Below are 18743 nucleotides of genomic sequence, written 5' to 3'. Positions count from 1 at the left end.
GGCACTGAATCCTGCAATGAGAAACACCAGCCCACTCATATTTAACTGAGTGAAACTCTAGGTTTTCACCGAGTTGAAGAAAAGACAATAATCCCCCTTCCATACTCAATCCTGTGTCAGTTCTGATGTGTGAAAAATTGCTACCTGTTACGTGAGTCTTCTTCTGTGCATTTCTCTGTACACCTAAGGAAACAGCCCAGGCCACAGAACCCCCCAGGTGACCAGGGTTTCACTCAGTCCTCTACCCAGGGGCTGGACCCCACTAAAGTCACACCAGGCCTCTCTGAATCTCTCTCATATGCTTTAAGGGCATCAGCATTGTTCAAGTTCTCCCCAGTATTTCCAAATCTTCATTTCAGGGCAGTTTCCCATTTCATTCTATTCACAGTAAAGATATTTTGTTTTTGTGTTTTTCCATTATATAAAACTACTTGGATCTTTTAAAGACCCCACTGATACAGTCTAGCTTCCCACTGCTAAATCCCAGGTATTGTGTCTTAATGCCTACCTGGCTGGGTCTTTGTACTTCTGATTATTTCAAGGGGCTTGGTTCATGACAACTGAAATGCCCCTTGAAAGTAGTATATTTATCAAATTTTTCTGAAATTTAAATTCTGCTTTCCTTTCTATTTACCAAGGAAGAGATCGTCTCCATTTTCTAAACAAAAGGAAACTTAAATGTCCTCCGGTGATTAGACACTAACTGCCCCCTCTGGAAAATAAATGAAAATTCTCCACCAGAGAGCGCAGCATCTGTCCTTGGAACTCAGTCACTTTCAGAGGCTTTAAAAAGATGTTATAGAGGTGAAAGGTACAGTTATAGGCCAACAGATAACCAGAGAATAAATTTAATGACTCTCCTTCCTTTATTCCACTAGTATTTATTGACTCCTTGTGTGCCAGGCATGTCCTGGGCACAGGGGACACAGAGATAAATAGGCTTATGGTCCCTATGTGTGAGACTGGGCCATGGCAACTCATGCACATGATAAAGGCCACTGGTACCTCAGTACTGAAGGGAAAAGAGGACAGTTACCAAGGCTCCTGGCCAGAAAATGATTCAGAGATTTCCTTCCACCTAAGTCTCCAGAAAGGAAGGGGTGTTGGTCATCCCAAAAGGTAGGGAGAACATTTTAAAGAGAGGAAGGTGTGGGAACCAGGACACCGAGACACTAAGTGCCTTGTTGGGCTCAAAATCCAACCTGTTGCCATCCCAGGTGGCTAAGTAAATAATGGGCCATCTGCATGCCACTGACTGATGTCAAGATGTTTCTGAGAAGTTACAATGTTATCTGCAACTATCTGGATCATTTGTGTCCTGATTACTTTTGAGATTGCTCTTTTACCCTTGCCCTGTGCTGTCATTGGTGCCATTTGGTTGAGCCCATTAATTCCTGAGCTTGCTAGGAAATAGTGAATTTTTCTTCCTCCCCTCCAACTCCTCTACCCCTTTCCTTTGAGGACCCCATATCTTCCAGTTGTCTTTCTGTTTCATTACTGGGAAGGATCTTATACCTTCTTCTATAATTAGAATCTATATTTTCTGCTGCCCACAGACAGTATAAGATATATGGGCCAGAGCCATAAAAGGATGGACAGATGACTTGCTGTGGGAAATCAGCTCTGTTCTCCCATGCAACTCCAAAGCACTTAAATCGTGAGAAGATTGCTATTTTAACAGTAGAGTCTCTCTACTTTATAAAACCTTGCTTTCATGGGAGAGCAGCAGAAGAAAGGATCCTTTCTCCCCCTATCTGCCACCTGGTGGGGAGAAGAAAATATAGGGAAAAGAGAACATCCATTACCATTCATCTTGGATGTAATTTGGAACCATATTTTTCTAGATTGTTGAGAAAGGTCCTTAACCAGAGCTTCCTTTCCTTTAATTTGCTCATGAGTCAAGAGGTTGAAAATGTGCCCCGCCTGCCACCAGAGAAACATCGCTTTCTCACACTGCTGGGCGAAGGCCTTAGGTGGCTGCCCCCAGAGACCTGTTGAATGGGGCCACTGGTCACTCACAAACACATGAGCTGCTCTGTTTCACTTGGAGCATGCGACTGCCCAGCCTGAGATGAACCGATGGATGCTTTTGCAAACATTTCCTCTCTGTGCAATTTTTTGCTTGAGGCAAGAAAAAGAGACCTTCTCATTATTTATCTTGAGCGTTTGATAGGCCTCCTTTGAGAAGGTCATTGTCTGCTACAGCAAAATAATCATAGGATTTCTGGATAAGCTGGCAAGAGAAAAATGATTCATTATTTCAAGAATTATTTTGCTTTCAGTCCCCAAAATGGATGAAGGCTTCTAACAATATGTAAGAGAGAGCACACGGCTTAACTTATTATATGAGAGGTTACACTTTAAAGGGAAAAGAAGTTCAAACATTACATTTTTAGCTCCACTGTAATATAACAAGGGTCAAGGCGCTCCGATGGTTACCCCGTGGTCCTCTGGATGATATTGTGCATCTCCCTTTGCAAGAGGAGACCTGCCTGCCCTTCTTCCCTTCTCATCCATGTGGCCTAATGAGATTAGAATGATTTTTTTTTTTTCGTTCAAGTAGCAGCCCCTCCCTCTAGTCCCTTTGGAATATCAGAAGGGGTAGCATATTTGTTCATCTTTAGTGACAGCCTGTCCATACAGTGCTGCTTGTCATTTCTCAAAATATCATGCATCTTCACAGCATATACATTTTACTGATTCAGAGAGATTGGGAGGTGGATTACTGCTTAACTTCCATGAACATCATCATGAAATATACCAAGAGACTCTTTATAGCTGGAATATCACACATGGTACCAAGATACTTATTGTGTCAGGTTATTTTTGCAATAAAGTTTGTTTGGCCTAAATGTAAGCCAGACACTCTGAAGCACTTTGCCTGAGAAAGGTATAGAATTTTAAAGTGGAAACTGGAGAGGCTGGACGATCAATATGACCTTGACTACTTACATGCCAAATGACTTATGGAAATAATGTAAAGACCCTGTGAACTCTTTTGCCTGACAGAAGGGTTTTAAATAATATTTTAAGAAAATCAAAAGCAAACATCCCCTGGACCTTCTTTACAGATTAGATCTGAAATGAAAGACCCTGAGTTACACAATTAACTATTGATTTTGTTGATCCATATTTAATTCTCCCAGCAATTGAGTTGTGTTTACACAGCCATGTGGGGCAGACATACTTCACTGGGAGCAAGATGCCTTTCACTTTTACATTAATTTAAAAATTAAATTGTTCTGTGCATGTGAGACAAAGAATAGTTTATTTTTATGGTTGCGGGTAGCTGACTTAAACCTCATAAAGTGGCAGTAAGCCAACTGAGGTGGTTCATGAAGAGATTACCCTTGATAATGCAATCCTCCGTTTGCTGAATAAATATACAGCAATTTCCCCTTTGCCACAGTTTTGCTTTCCATAGTTTTAGTTTACCCATGGCCAATTATAGTCCAAAACTATTAGATGAAAAATTCCAGAAATAAACAATTCAGAAGTTGTACATGGCACATTATTCTGAGAAGTGTGATGAAATCTCCTGCTGTCTTACTCTGTTCTGCCTATGCTGTGAACCATCTCTTTGTCCAGTGTATTCACATTGTATAGACTACCCATCCGTGAGTCACTTAGCCATCTAGGCTGTCAAATTGACTCTTATGGTATTGAAGTGCTTCTGCTCAATTAATTGAAGTAAGGCCTCACTCGCACAGAATACCCACACCATTCGCTTCATCTGGAAGGCATCATCTCATCTTACAGCATTGAGGACAGTGCAGTAAGATATTTTAAGAAGGTATTCAAATAACTTTTATTGCAGTATTTTATGATAATTGTTCCATTTTGGTATTGTTAACTTTTTACTCTGCCTAATTTATAAATTAAGCTTTATCACAGGTGTGAATGTATAGGAAAATGACAGTATATATAGTATTCAGTGCAATCTGTGGTTTTAGGCATCTGTTAGGGGCCTTGGAACTTATCTACCACAGATAAGAAGACTACTGTATTTCAGCTGGCAGAGAGACTAAAAAGCATCTGCATGCTAGCTGGTACTAGAATTTTGAACTAAGGCAACCATAATTTAATCTTTCTACAGTTTAATTTCTTGATTTGATACACCCAGTATTATTTGTAGGTTTATCACTTGAAGAGTCAATCTTGTTGCTGCCTCTAAGAATGTCATCAGTGTGATATTTATAATCTCACTTAGAAGCACTGAGACACACACCAAGTTTCCCCTGCCTGAAGGGGATAGATAGGATCTCGACTTAAGCAAATTGCCTAGGCTGGCTGAGGGCAGATGAGATAATTCTTGCTGGCTGCAGGAAGCATTCAAGGAAAGAGTCTATCCAATGTGTGCACCATCCATCATGGTTTTTCTATTTTCAGTAATATTTTGCCCCTGATGAGCTTATTTTATTAGCTATCTCCTATATTTCCAGAAAGTGATGACAGCTGGAGTTTCACCCAAGCACTGGCCAATCCCACCTGGAGGGACCCAGAGCAGCAGTGCCCAACCTGGGGGCTGTGGGATATGACTTTATGTATCTCCAGTAAGATATACACTAATCTAAGAGGCATCCTGGTTCTTGGTGCTAACCTGGAATATAGAAGACCTATCACAGCTAGTGTGTCCAGGGTCACAGAGCAGCCATTATTATAAATCAGGTGAAAGTGTGAAATCTTATTGTGTCTCTTCATCATGGAAACACATATATTAAAGAACACATTGCCAAGTCTATGAACTCTAGAAAAAAAAATGATGTTGTGAAAACAGGTCTAGCAATGGCATTTTTGAGACTCTAAGATGTTCAAGACACAGTGTCAGAGGAAGAAAACAGAATAAAGTCCATAGCATGTCTTCAGGAAGCTTGAATTTATTTGAGAAGAACAGCATTGATAGAAAAAGAGTCTGTACATGGGGATGGGGTTGTACCTCAGTGGTAAAGTGCTTGCCTAGCATGGGTGAGGCCCTGGGTTCAATTCTCAGCAACACCTAAAAATAAATAAATAAAGGTTAATTTTTTTTAAAAAAGAGTCTGTACAGTACAGGGGATATGCGCTCAGTATCAAATGAGTAACTTGACCATTTGGGTCAGGAATTCATAGAAAGGAAGACGAGATGAGCTATTAACATAGAAGCAGAACCAGCACATAACAAAAAAGAATGAGGCTTTAAAATCTGGTTACTATTAACCACATTAAGAAATTAGGGAAAAGAGAAAAAATTCCATGTGGAATTTAGGAAGTAACTAAACCCAGAAAGATTAACAAAGTCAAGTTAACCTATGGAAAACATGTACCTGAATATTACAGAGTGAATATCCAAAGAAGCTTGAGCAAGTCTCTGGAGTTATTTTGAAAATAGGATTGAAGATGGACACATAACTTTGAGTTGGATGGGATAATTGTGTTACTCAAAATCAGATCAAACAGCTGGCTACATAGACTGTTCTTGTAAATCAGTGAGGTAATTTTCAGATCACCTTGTGATCTATCTGAAGCTTTGTTCTATATGTAACTCGTATTGAAGAATCCTTGTACATTTCATGTGAGCAATAACTTTGCCTCATCGTCCCTATTTTGATAGTCATTAAAGTCCTTGTCCAGAGTTGAAATGTTGATTGCCACTGTCATATTGTGGTAGAGCAAGGGATGGAATCTAGCATCGAGGCAGATTCCATCAGCACTCTCCCAACTAGCAGGTCTCCTCATCTATCAGCCCCAGTACCATTCTGGGTACTGACAAGAGCTTCTTTCAATTGCTGCATAAACTGGAGTGCAGCAATTCTAAATTGAATGTTTCTGAGTCTTTAAAACAATTCCCCATCAAAGAATCTTCTCTTTAGATCAAGGACCAATAGTTGAGGTCAATTCTGTATTGCCCCTGCTCTCAGGATTTAATATGACAAAGAATTTTATCCAAAGGAAAAACTGCAGCTCTTGAACTGAAACCTGAATTGCAGTAGGAGATGGATGGTTCATGAAAGAGGAAATCCAACATCCTTAACATCCATGAAAGTCATTGTGCCCTGGGTGAACCTTTCTGAGTTCACAGTCCCATTCAATTCCATGACTGTTGTAAAATCCCTAAGAGATTGGATGCTGTGATGCAATATGGCTCCTAAATGGTCTACCAAATTCTGTTGGAAATAACTCCAAGTTTTCCATTTCTTTATTTAATGAATAGCATAGAATGTGTTCCCTTGCTTTGGCACTCATAGCATGCCCCATAAAACAAGCGTAGCACTTTGAGATATAATTTTATGATATCTACCATTTTGATGATATTGGAGATTTTCCTTTGGAGAAACTTCCATTAAAAAAATATACTGTAACATTTTTTTTTTTTAATTCTCTGATTCAAGAAAAAATGTTATTTTCTTTTCTCATAAGAACAGTCCGAAATATATCTGTCCAAAGTGAAGACATAGTTATATGCTGTTAGAATACACAGATGTTCCCTTGCTATATTTTTTTCTAACAAAGTTTGTAGGCTTTTTATGTTACAAATGCATCAACATCTAAATAAGACATGGCGCAGTTTACTGGGCAGAGAGATGTCATATTTAAGGCATAAAATGATGGAAAGGATAATCAAGGAGGAAAAAGTTTATCAATCTTTGAAGTGAGGCAAGTGGCATATATATTTATTGTTATTCATAATGGTGCCTTTAAATTAAAGACAGAACAGCTTGATGTTCTCATTCTCTTCAGGTGGAATCATTAGCCTGACACCAAAATGAACAAATTCAGATGTTCCCAGCTCAGGACTTGCTCAATTCTCAACCCTAAATAAAAGGTCCAGTTAATATTACTGTGATTGAAAAAGAAAAAGGAACCTAACAACACAAAGCTGCAACACAGAGTAGCTTCTCATTAGTTAAGCCACTCCCACAAACTGATAAGATGAGCTGGTTTGTTTGCCCCATTTCCAGGCCACCATAAAGTAGTGCTGATTTCCCATTCAGATAAAATTGGCCAATACATATCAAATCTGTTGCATTGCTAAAGGTGATAGACCTATATTTTAAATTAGATTTGTGGATCTGTCCACCACTTGAAAAAAAAAAAATCTAAGTTTTCAAATGGGCGTTTCTAATGAGAGCACTAAGGTCAGAATTTTCAGAAATCTCAAATGTCCTTTTATGTTCATATAACAATTTTACCATAATTTATCTTATGCCTGTATTCTTCCCAAATATCTTTCTCTTTGCCATAAGCAAAATTCGTGATTTTCTTTGTACTTCCTTTTTCTCCCCCACTGAGGGACATGGCCCCGTATCTTCTCCAATTTTTCACAAATGGAAGCATTTCTCATCTCTTTGATAAAATGGCTTCTCTTCCCTTTGGTCCTTTTGATCTGGGCATTGTTTATCTCTGAAGCACATTTTTCTCCTTTCCACAAGGTGTACTGTTTTCAAGCAATCCTAAGCTTCCTACTGACCTCTCTCTGCTTTCTTTCTTCTTTCTTTTTTCTTTTTTTCTTTTCTCAGAAAGTAAATTCATTTTTCCCCCCTGGGTTCAGGGGTGCTGGCAGAAGTCATTGAAAGCCGTTGATCATGGTAAAGGACCGCAGTATAGTTAATATAGCCATAAAAGCACATCTCAGCTGAAAATTACTCTTTCACCTAATACAACCAGTTTGTCCCAGAGATACTGAAGAATCTCTAAGATCCCAGTACAGAAGCAGAGTGTCCCCACATGCCACATCACATCTCACTGCATGCAGGTGGGTGGAGAGACTGGTTCTCTATTACAATGCATTGCATTAATTTTTCAGAAGGGCAAGTGAAGAGTAATGTGTCCAGTTGAGGTAATAGGAGGAACTGAACACCAAGAGAAAGTAATTATCCAAGTTGGAATTTGACCAGGTTAAGAGGGTTAACACCACAACCCTTGAGAAAAATGTAGAGGGGTCCCTAGTGCTCACCAAAGGTCATTCTATTTTCATGTCTCATCCAGAAAGTAGCTCTGCCAGGAGTGCTGTAAGAGGTGGCATTAGGAAAGAAATTAAATAGTGCCTTTGAGAAGAGAGAGAAATGATTTCAGCAGCATCTTTTCCCTTGGGGTTGACCTGCCCTCAGCAAATGTCACTTAACATTGACTTGGAGCTGTGCATAATCTTTGACTAAGAGACCCTGGATTAAAAAACCTCCTCCCTATCCCCACAACAAGAGTAAAACACAAAACTCTGCCCCAAATCCATCTTCCCAATGACCAAGATTTGCTCATGAGAAAAGTGCTGGGGTAAATCATTCCTTCAACTTCAACCCAAAGCCCTGCATGAGACAGACTGTCTCCTCTGATGTATTTGCTTTCCAATGGAAGCATTCCTGTCTTCCACATTTGTTGAATCACCTCCTCCTAAGTTTTTGTCCAAGGAACAGCTTCTCTGCTCAATCCAAATCACTGCACTACCCAAATTTTCCTACATCTTCTTGGTCCTAATGCACTTATGACTATTTGGTTAAAATGCACAGTGAATGGGGCTGGGGATGTGGCTCAATCAGTAGCACGCTCACCTGGCATGCGCGGGGCACTAGGTTCGATCCTTAGCACCACATAAAAATAAAAATGTTGTGCCCACTGAAAACTAAAAAATAAATACTAAAAAAAAAAATGGACAGTGAACCTAATGAGAGATGTTGGATGGTGGTAGGGGACACACTGTGGTGACACATCTTCCCAATTTGGGGAGCTCCCGGTGATAACACACCACACTTTGTATGCCTGGTTCTCCCTATTCACTTCTCCTCTTGGGGTTGGCGTGGAGTGAATTACAAGTTTAATTAGCAAGTGCAGGAAGAGAACCAGCAATGCAAACCCACCTCTGGATCTTCCCACTTCCCTCTGGAGTCATGGCTGACTCTCAGAAGCACACAATCTCTTCTGTTCCTTTGTGCTATAGGTTTTATACACTAATTCCCCAGTCCAGGGCTGCTAGCTACTAAGTTTGTCCATTTCTTACCACAGTGTTAGGAAACCCACTTCTTTGCAGATAGAAACTTTTTCCTCCAGTCGCAGATTTCTTAGTGATAAAGCTGGCATTTTAGCCTCCTGTCAATGTTTTTGTTTAGTTTTCAAATCACCGAGATCTAAGGTGGGGAAAAGGATGTTAGGGTTGATTATTGTGTCACCTCAAATTCCAATAATAGATGCAAAGAAGACACCCAATTAAGAATATTTTAGAGTCACAGAGCTTTACAGAGTGGGAAGAATTTTTTTTTTTTAAAAGAAAGAAACTTTAATGTAAAGAAACTGAGAGTCAGAGGGGTTACACAGCTAATTAGCACAGTGCTGGGAATTGCACACTAATTTCCAAATACCTGTTGTAATCTGTAATGATTAAGATCCCAAGTTCTATAGTCAGAATGCTTCTGCTTAAATCCTGACTTATATTAGCCATGTGTATGTGGAGAGTGTTTAGACTACTCTATCTATATTTTCTCATTCATATAATAGGGATGATATAGCACTGTCTCATGGCTGCTGTAAGGATTAAATGAGATAATTCACGTGTGACATTCACCCCAGTACTTCATAAATATGGCTCTTTCCAACCATGTGTTTTCTTAAATTGATTGGCATTAAATCTTCATAGCATTAGAGAATTTAAGAATCATCTTAAATTCTGTTTGCACTTGTTTGGACTAAGAACTCTAGTCATTGGGTGATAACTGGATTTGAATTTTTCAAGTAGATTTGAATCTCTTCCTGACATTTGACAGTAGATATACTAACCAGCATTTTCAAGATGTAATCAACAAATGGAAAGTTATTTGAAATAATGAAAGAGTAGGCTTCATCATAGAATAATAATTGATTGCACTAGTTCATAAATTCACTTTCTTTTTTCCCTATGGGAACACATGTATCTCTTTGAAGCTGACACCATCATGTATGTCACGTATGTATGTGTGTGTGTGTGTGTGTATGTGTGTGCGCATGCCAGTTTGTCAACTGTGTTATCATTTCATGTATTATCCACATATTCCTGTGGCACGGGCTTTTATCTCCACCTAATGGACCCTTCCTACTGTTAGAATATTACTCAAAGCAGAATCACTGTTCCATGATTATTGTTGGCTGTAAAATATATATATATATTATGCATTTCTATGCAAAAAATCAGGAAACTAAGTTTTCAGGTCTTATTTCATGTGAACTTTAATTTGGGTGAATCACAGATTCCATAAATATCCCATGTAAAGTACAGCTGACTCAAGCCTCCTCACCTTCCAGGCTGATGTAAGAGCATGGTGAGATCATAGATGGGAAAGCAGTTTGAAAATAAAAGGTATTTATCACCTGGATACTGGGCTGATACTTCCCTGAGTCTGTTAGTCTCTTACAGTGGACATTTCTATTTCTGTCTTTACAGTGAGTTTGTCCAATACAGAATCTAAAAGGGTAAAAAGATAGACTGTCTTTCTGTACACTAATTCTGAGGTAGACTGCAGAGTGGCGTACAAAGGCATAATAGATAATAACTTATCGAAGTGTCCTCCTTTCTTCCTTACTGTATATCTTAAATTTATGTACCCTTCAAAAACTTTCCAAGATCACCCTCTTCCATGAAACTTCCTCTTAAAATCAAATCCACCAGGTTATTTGCACAAAGCTGGCCACCTAGTAAATTCAATTGATTGACTGACTGTTTGACAACAAGGAATTAAATTAGTTAAGATATAATTCTCAAGAGATTTCTGGAGAAATGTCACTATCTGTCTCTTGCTTGGATTATCACTAATAATTCCATGGTTACATTAAAGACAGGAAAATATTTTAAGAATATATGAGACTATTTATTTTAAACTTGAAAATATGTTCTCATCTTGCCTGCTTAGCCCTTTTTATATACCCAAGTGCAAAAAGGAAAAAAAATAATAAAGCCCTACTAAAAAGTCATTCATACAACTGTTGCCACCTATAGGTGACAAATGTAGTATATTAATTTAGCGTAATTCTGATGAAGCACAATATGTGAAGGAAAGGGTATGTTTTATGGAACCTACATAGTCATTGTCTAACACCAATCTTCACTGGGTTTCTCCTTATTGCTGTTCTGTAATTCTTATTTCTGATGCTCTCTTTAGAGATACTGTTGATTAATACTCATTAGGTACTTTTCCAAGATAAAAGTTAAGAGGTTGGGCTCAGCCAGCAGACTGCCTTGGTCCAAATCCAAACTCTGCTAGGTACTGCAACAGAACCTTAAACAAGTTACTTAACTTTCTCAAGCTTTATCATCAAATGGAAATACTAAAGGCACCCACCCAGAGAAGTGATGTGAGAATGAAAGCGGATCATCCCTGCAATGTGCTTAGCAAAGTGCCTGCACTCAGATCTGCTCAGTTAAATGGTAACATTACCAGGATTCCTTGACAAAGCACCCTTCTCATGCAGGTGCTGCAAACTGAAGCACACAACTTTGTTACTGTTTGCCAGAGAAATCATAAACAAATCACTGTTTGAATTCAGCCCCTCCACTGATTGATTGATTGATTGATTAAATGTAACTTTTGCAGTGCTGGAGATTGAACCCAGGACCTTCTGCACACTAGGCAAGTGCTCTACTATTGAGCCACATCCCCAGCCCCCATAATCCCTCTTAATATTTAAATTTAAATATTACATGACCTCAAAAGTTTAAAAATTCCTGACATCTGACAAGACAGTGTTGAGGCTGGTTCAGTCTGCTTTGAAAAGGAGGCAGAGAAATAAGAAGCTTTAGTGCTATTCTTCTTGGCTGGCAGCACCAGTGGAGAAACCCAAGTCAGCACTAGAGATTTCTGATGCTAAAGGAAGACTCCACTGAGAAACTACTAACAAATTAACACTGGGTGAGCTAGGCCTTAATGAAGACAGTGAGGATGGGGTGGGATGTAGGACATCATAAAAAAAAAAAAATCCTCAATTCAGAAACTCAGACAATTTAAGGGTCACAATTTACCATGCATACTGGGTCTTTTCGGGGAGTGGTGGGTGGGTGAGGAGTACTGGGGATTGAACCCAGAACTTTACCACTGAGCTACATCCCAGCCCTTTTTATTTTTTATTTTGAGATAGGGTCTTACTAATTTGCTTAGGCCTTCACTACTTTGCTGAGGTCCAAACTTGTGGTCCTCCTGCCTCAGCCTCCTACATCACTGGGATTACAGGCCTGAGTCACTGCACCCAACTATATTGATTTTTGTTGTTTTGTCTTAATATGAGCTGATAGTTGAAAAGCAGGGAATTTTTGTGTGATGTATATACATAATAAAATTTTATGCAATTATAAATAAGAAATTCTATTTTCGCGGGAAAATGGATGGAATGTAAGAACGTTAAGCAAAATAAGAAACCTAGATTCAGAATCTAGTCAAGGGCTACATGTTTTTTCCTTGTATGTGGAAGATAGAAAAAAAAGGGGGAAAGTGGAGGGATTTCATGAAATTGGTTCTTAATCTTAGTATGTATCAGTATCACTCTGTGAACTTGTTAAAAACAGATTGCAGGGTCTCAGGAGTTTCAGGTGCAGTAGGTCTGAGTGGGGACCAAAAATCTGCATTTTCAATAAGTTCCTTGTGATGCTGCTCTGCTGCTAGCCTGTGGACCACACTAAGAACCACTATTTAGAATAAGAACTGCATCTCACATTTATGGAGCAACTTGTTTGTCAGGGCCTTAGGGTGCTCTAAGATGGCCTTTGATGCTGAAATACAGGTATACCTTACCACCACTTACACCTGAAGAAAGAGCATACATGCACTCACACAGGGGGCAAAGACTAAGCTGACACTGGAGCTCAGGCCCGCCTGCCTCCAGGACCTCAATTATTCCCTCTGGGACACAACTTTATTCAGCTGTGTATCCTCAGCACTAAAATCTTCCTTCCATCTGCCTTGTGGTAACTTCTCCAGTGTTTGTTGAATGCATTTGAGATGCAAATAGACCAAACCAAAAAAGAAAAGCCCAAGAAAAATGCTTTGTTTCTTGAATGAGAAAAAGGAATAAGACATCTGGTGAGGAGAAAATTTCATTGAATGCTCTTTATTTACATAAAGGGATATGTACATTTACACTTTGGTAAAGGTAGGTAAGCATTTACTCTCTCCAAAGCATTTTCTACTCTCCATGTATTTTTAATATTGTGTTATATAATCCTTTGCAAAAATGCCTAAAAAAAAAAAAAAAAATCACACGGTACCAAAAAGGGGCTCTTGCATGGAGTTATTTCTCATTATGGAATCACTTTTCTGTAATCAGCTAGGAATCCATTGCTCAGCCCTCCTATGGTTTCAAGGTAGCCATTTGAGGTTGAAAATTAGCTCCAGGAGTAATACTTCTGCACGATAATAATATAATGAAATAAGCAGTAATTCCAGGGTGATTTTCAAATATTTCCAGTAGAATTACACCATTTCCCATAGTAGAGAAGCTCTGCCTGCACCTTGGGACACCAAATCTATCTACTTTCACCCCTCCCCCGACCCCCGCTGGCTTTTTTTTTTTTTCCTTTTCTGTTAAATATTTAGTTGTGAGAATCCATAGGCTTTGGCTCTATTTGCCTCTATCAAAACTTAATTTCCTCGTTGCACCTTTATAATCCAATAACTGTAAGTGGCATGGGGTATAATGGGAAGCAGAACTGACTATGTCAGAGATGGTTCACCATGTTATTCAAAGATCTGGGTAACAAAAATGAATACTGGGGCTAAACAAGCCCAGTATTTTGTCCTTTTATTTCTACCACACCGTAATGCTATGGTGTGGTGGAAATAAAAAGAGTAGATAAGGCACCCAGACTGAAATTCAAATTCTATCACTTGGTGGGCAACCTTGGGCAAGTAGTTCTTTCACTCTGAGCCTTGCTTTCCTCATCTGTAAAACTGTCCAAGACTTTTAGGTATAGACAAAGGAGAGGGATAGCTGGGTCAAAACATCAGTGTTTACAGCAGCACAATTCACAATAGCTAATCTGTGGAACAAACCTAGATGCCCTTCAATAGATGAATGGATAAAAAAAAATGCTATATAAACACAATGAAATATTACTCAGCAATAAAAGAGAATAAAATTATGGCATTTGCAGGTAAGTGGATGGAATTAGAGAAGATAATGCTAAGTGAAGTTAGCCAATCCCAAAAAACCAAATGCTAAATGTTTTCTCTGATATAAGGAGGCTGATTCATAGTGGAGTAGGGAGGGGGAGCATGGGAGGAATAGAGGAACTCTAGATTGGGCAGAGGGGTGGGAGGGGAAGGGAGGGGACATGGGGTTAGCAATGATGGCAGAATGTGATGGACATTATTATACAAAGCATATGTATGAAGACACAAATTGTGTGAATATACTTTGTATACAACCAGAGATATGAAAAACTGTGCTCTATGTGTGTAAAATAATTGTGATGCATTCCCCTATCATATATAAATAAAAAATTAATTAATAAAAAAATGAGCAAATAAACTGAAATATCTTCACTCATAAAAAAATTAAAAATAAAAATAAATAAAATCATCCAAGAGGTACAAGGTTACAATTAGGAGGAATAAGTTCTGATATTAAAATGCACAGAAGAGTGAGAATAGTTAACAACATTGTATTTTTCAAATGACTAAAAGAGAGGATTGAATTCTTTGACATCAAAGAAATGATTTGTGTTTGACATGATGAATGTGGTAAATACCCTGATTTCATCTTTACACATCCTACACACACATAAATACACACAAACACACATACCACACATATCTCAATGTACCCTCTATATATTATCATTATTAAGTGTCAATTAAAAGTAAAATAAGACTTAAAAATATATACATGGATCAAAAAATTAAGTAAAATGAGATGTTTAACTTTGCAGGTTTGTGAAAAGGCTGTTAGAGAAAACCTCTTGTTTTTTACCTAGTGGATACTTAATAAATGGTAACTATTGTCATCTCTAAGCACCTGTCCCTGCTTTCTCCTTGTGTTTTTCCTGAAAGAGGAAGAGAAGATGAGAAATGTTTTAGAGGTGTTAAAACCTCCATTCGTATTATTTTTTGCATCTGTGCCTCAGTTGATTTCAGCAGTCACTTGAGCAATTGAACATACTCATGTTTATAGGGCTTACCTAGATGATACTGAGTGTGACTGCAGTGTTTTATAAAGTCCTAGAGGGTATTAATAACATCCTGTAGATATCCCAGTATAAACTACTATAACTAGAATGTTTTGGAAGGGAGTGTTACTGAACTGCAGACCTGTTAACCTGCATTTTACACCTTTGGGCATTCTGAAATCTTCATATCTTTAGTCCTATCAAGAGACAAACAGCAAACACAACAGTGCTTCTGACAAGTTTAATATGTGCTTAACTTTTATGACAATTGAAGGGATTTATGCTTTTATATTGCAAATTACTGTAACTTCTGGCTGAAACTCAATCCTTATCCATATTTAGAAAAAGGATAACTAATATTTAGCAAGAAAATAGAGGAGTTTGAAACTTTGTTTAAGAAAACTTAGGTACTTTACCTGAACAGATTTCAAATGGATCCATTTAAAATGAAATTAAATGACACTTAACTGGTTTTGCAAGTTGGGGCCTATTTATCTCAGTAAAATGATTAAAGTCTTGATTTATCCCTAAAATTAGCTTTATTGTTACACTTAATTATGCTGGGAAATTGTTAAAGACTTGTAGTCTCTCTCTATCCCTTTAAACTACACTTTATGCAGCTAATAATTGAATATTGGACGGGATAACTTGATTTTCCAAAGAAATATGTTTCTAATATTTTTCTCTTTTTATTGCAGAAATTGAAACAAGTTGAAGAAACAAAAGAAGATTCTGAGAATAGATTATCTAAAATTTCCCTGGAGTCATTCAATAAATTTAACAGCAATACCGTGATTTTATTAGAAAAAGAGAACTCTCTGAACAAGGTTGAAGGACAAAAGGAAGAAAAAGAAAAAAATGAAGAGGCATCTTTAAGTAGCTCAGATAGACCTGGGGTAGATAATTTGGAATCTTTGAGTGATTCTTTATATGATAGCTTCTCTTCTTGTGCAAGTCAAGGTTCAAATGATGTATAAAGGACTTTTCCCCTCTTAGTGACAGCTGGGAATAGTGCACTTAAGGAAATGGGGCGGGGGTGGGAGATATAGAGATAACCATAAACTATAGCAACTCCAGAGTCTACCTTGTCACATTCACAGCAGGCGACCCAGCAGAGCATATGTCTCTGGTAGGGCAATAAAGAACAACTCCATTTATTGTGTTTCAAGAGGATTAAAAAGTAAACACGATACAGACTTCTTAATTTTGCACTTTTTTCGTATACTTGTACAGAAGTTGTAAATGTTTTGGAAGAGAAATTATATTTGTAGGAGGAAAAATGATAGCAATAAATGGAATCAGTGCCATGCTCTTGAATTGATGTACTAAGTCTTAGAAGTGGATGATAATATATATATTTTTTAAAATTTCGACTAAAGATTTTGTGAAGTTCATTGTTCTAGTCCTCAAATTATTTGTGGGTACACCTAAAACAAGGCCTATGGAAAAAAAAAACAGAGGGATCATGGTAATCTCTATCTTACAATATCATTTTGATAGAAATTTTAATTCTACCATCATTTCAAAAGTATTGCCAGAGAGATTCAAGTCATAGGGATAAGTGTAATTCTGCCTTTCCTGAAAAATAAAGTGTGACACTGAATCTAGTAGCAATCTAACCCTAATTCCAATAGCAGGTTTCCCTCCAAACATTTCCTTACATCCTCTTCTACTCAGTGCTTCTCTCTGATTCTGAGTAGTATTTGCTGATCTTATCTTCTTGCTCTTTTTATTAAAATCTGAGTACTCTCAAAATGAAAGCAAATTCCTATTTGCCATGTTCACTTTTTAAAACATAAAATGGTTGGTGCTATAAAAAATTCTTACTTTTAATATTCTTTTTTTTCTACAAAGACTGTTTATATGTAAGGATAAATTCTATTTTAAAGGTTATGTGTATTTTTTCTAGATGTGAACTATTTATAATTGCTTTTGTACAGGAGCTTGTAAACTAGGCATAATAGAAATATTTTTAGGATCTATATGGTTACTTTAGCACACACTTGTTTCTTTAAAGGATATTGTATGATCAGTGTTATTTTGTTAATTTGTGCAATTTGTTATATTTGAATTTTGTTACCTTTAATGAAAATTATGTAAAGTGCCCTTGTCTTTCAGACTTTTAAAAATCCCTTTGTTTCATTTCTGAATAAAAGTCCTATCACAATTGCACACTCTGAAAGCTGGAAAGAACTTGTTCTAGGACCCTTTGGCACAATCAGTTATTTCAATCCTGACTAACACGCGTTCCAAGGGTGGATTCCCCGAAGGAATAAATAAACTGGCCCTTTTGCTCCCGTGATAGCAATTCAGCCAATTGTAAGATCAGAGTCTGCAGACAGGCGAGTAATGGTCAAAACGTTTCAGTCTCCCAGAGGGGTTAACCAACTAGAAATGAAAGGAAGAGGGGGGCAAAGGGAAAGAAGGGCCCTGAGGCAGATACGGAACGATCTCTGCAGAAGAATTACAAGAAAGTCATTTATGCCCATTTCCAGACCCGCTCTGCTGGCAGGATGGGGAAATAAATGATCTGAGTCCTAGCCTGAGCGCTTCCCCCAAGACGTAGCAGGAGGAGAAGAGGGGCAAAGCTTCAGAGGGTATCTCCACAGAAAAGGATGCTCCCTAAGGATTGGGGATAAAGGAGTGGGAACCAGCGGGATTCGGGGCGGCGCGGGGCGGGGTGGAGGGGGGTGTTGCACCATGAGCTGAGGGCAGGAAAGCGGGGCTCCGGCACCACCTGCTGCAAAGCTCGACAAGGAAGGCGAAAAATAGCACCGTGGCGCCCGGGAATACACAAGGTGGGTCGTTTGGCATTGACCAAAAGAGAAATGGCTGGGGCTCGGGCGGGGGATCCGGAGGTCAAGCCCTGGGTAGAGAGGGTGTCTTACCGAATATATACTAATAATTCGTGGTTTTGCGGAGCAGAATGAAGCTGCCTGGCCTTCCGGAGGGAGAGGATGGAAGAGAGAAATCCTCTTCTTCACTCTGATTTGCTTTCTGGTGGTATGGATCTCAATAGTTGTCCCCGAGGCAGCCTTCCCCTGGATTAGGGGACTCGGGCAGTGTCAAGGCACCCTCCGGCTGTGCGTGCAGGTGAGCCGGGAGAGTGCTGCTGGAGGGCAATCGCGCCTGTCACTGCAGGGTCCTCACCACACTCCCACCCATATGGCGGAAGAAGAACGGTAATGAGAATCCAGGAGGGGCTTCTCGGAGGAAAAGGGAGCGATACGAAACGGGACGCCCCAGGGATTCTGTAGATGTGCAACTTTGCGGGGTACAGGAGAATATTCACCTCCCCAGCCGAGGCCAGTCGCCCCGGGCGGCGGTGACATCGGTGCTCTGGCTGAGTGGTCCAGAACCAGTTGCTGGCTTAGTGGTTATTAGCCAGCGGAGCACAGGACGCGGGAGGTCCAGCCCAGGACACTGTCTTCTAACCCTCACCACCTAGGTCCCACAGTCCGCGGTGCGCAGGTCCCCGCGGCACCTGCTGCTCCCTCCTCACGGGTCCCCCTCCTCCGGTCTCCCAGCCTCTGAAAACTAGGGTCCTTCTCAAATCCTAGGCTACCCTTTCCCAGGAACGCGCGGAGGCGGGAGAAAAGGAAGGAGGTGGGGACACAGACGGTCCCAGCCTTCCCCTCCCGCCACCCCC

At 39.3% G+C, this 18743-nt stretch overlaps 1 protein-coding gene across 1 annotated transcript in view; it reads left to right on the top strand.

The window, feature by feature from the left end:
* Positions 1–16071, top strand: part of Nckap5 (NCK associated protein 5) — a 795495-nt gene extending 779424 nt beyond the window's left edge. The window contains exon 16 of the mRNA XM_077110321.1: positions 15793–16071. Within this exon, the coding sequence (XP_076966436.1) occupies positions 15793–16071 (279 nt within the window). The remainder of the gene's footprint in view (positions 1–15792) is intronic.
* The last annotated feature ends 2672 nt before the right edge of the window (positions 16072–18743 follow it).

Source organism: Callospermophilus lateralis, chromosome 9 (genome assembly GCF_048772815.1).
Source record: "Callospermophilus lateralis isolate mCalLat2 chromosome 9, mCalLat2.hap1, whole genome shotgun sequence".
Classification (NCBI taxonomy): domain Eukaryota; kingdom Metazoa; phylum Chordata; class Mammalia; order Rodentia; family Sciuridae; genus Callospermophilus; species Callospermophilus lateralis.
This window is presented reverse-complemented; position numbering and strand designations above follow the sequence as displayed.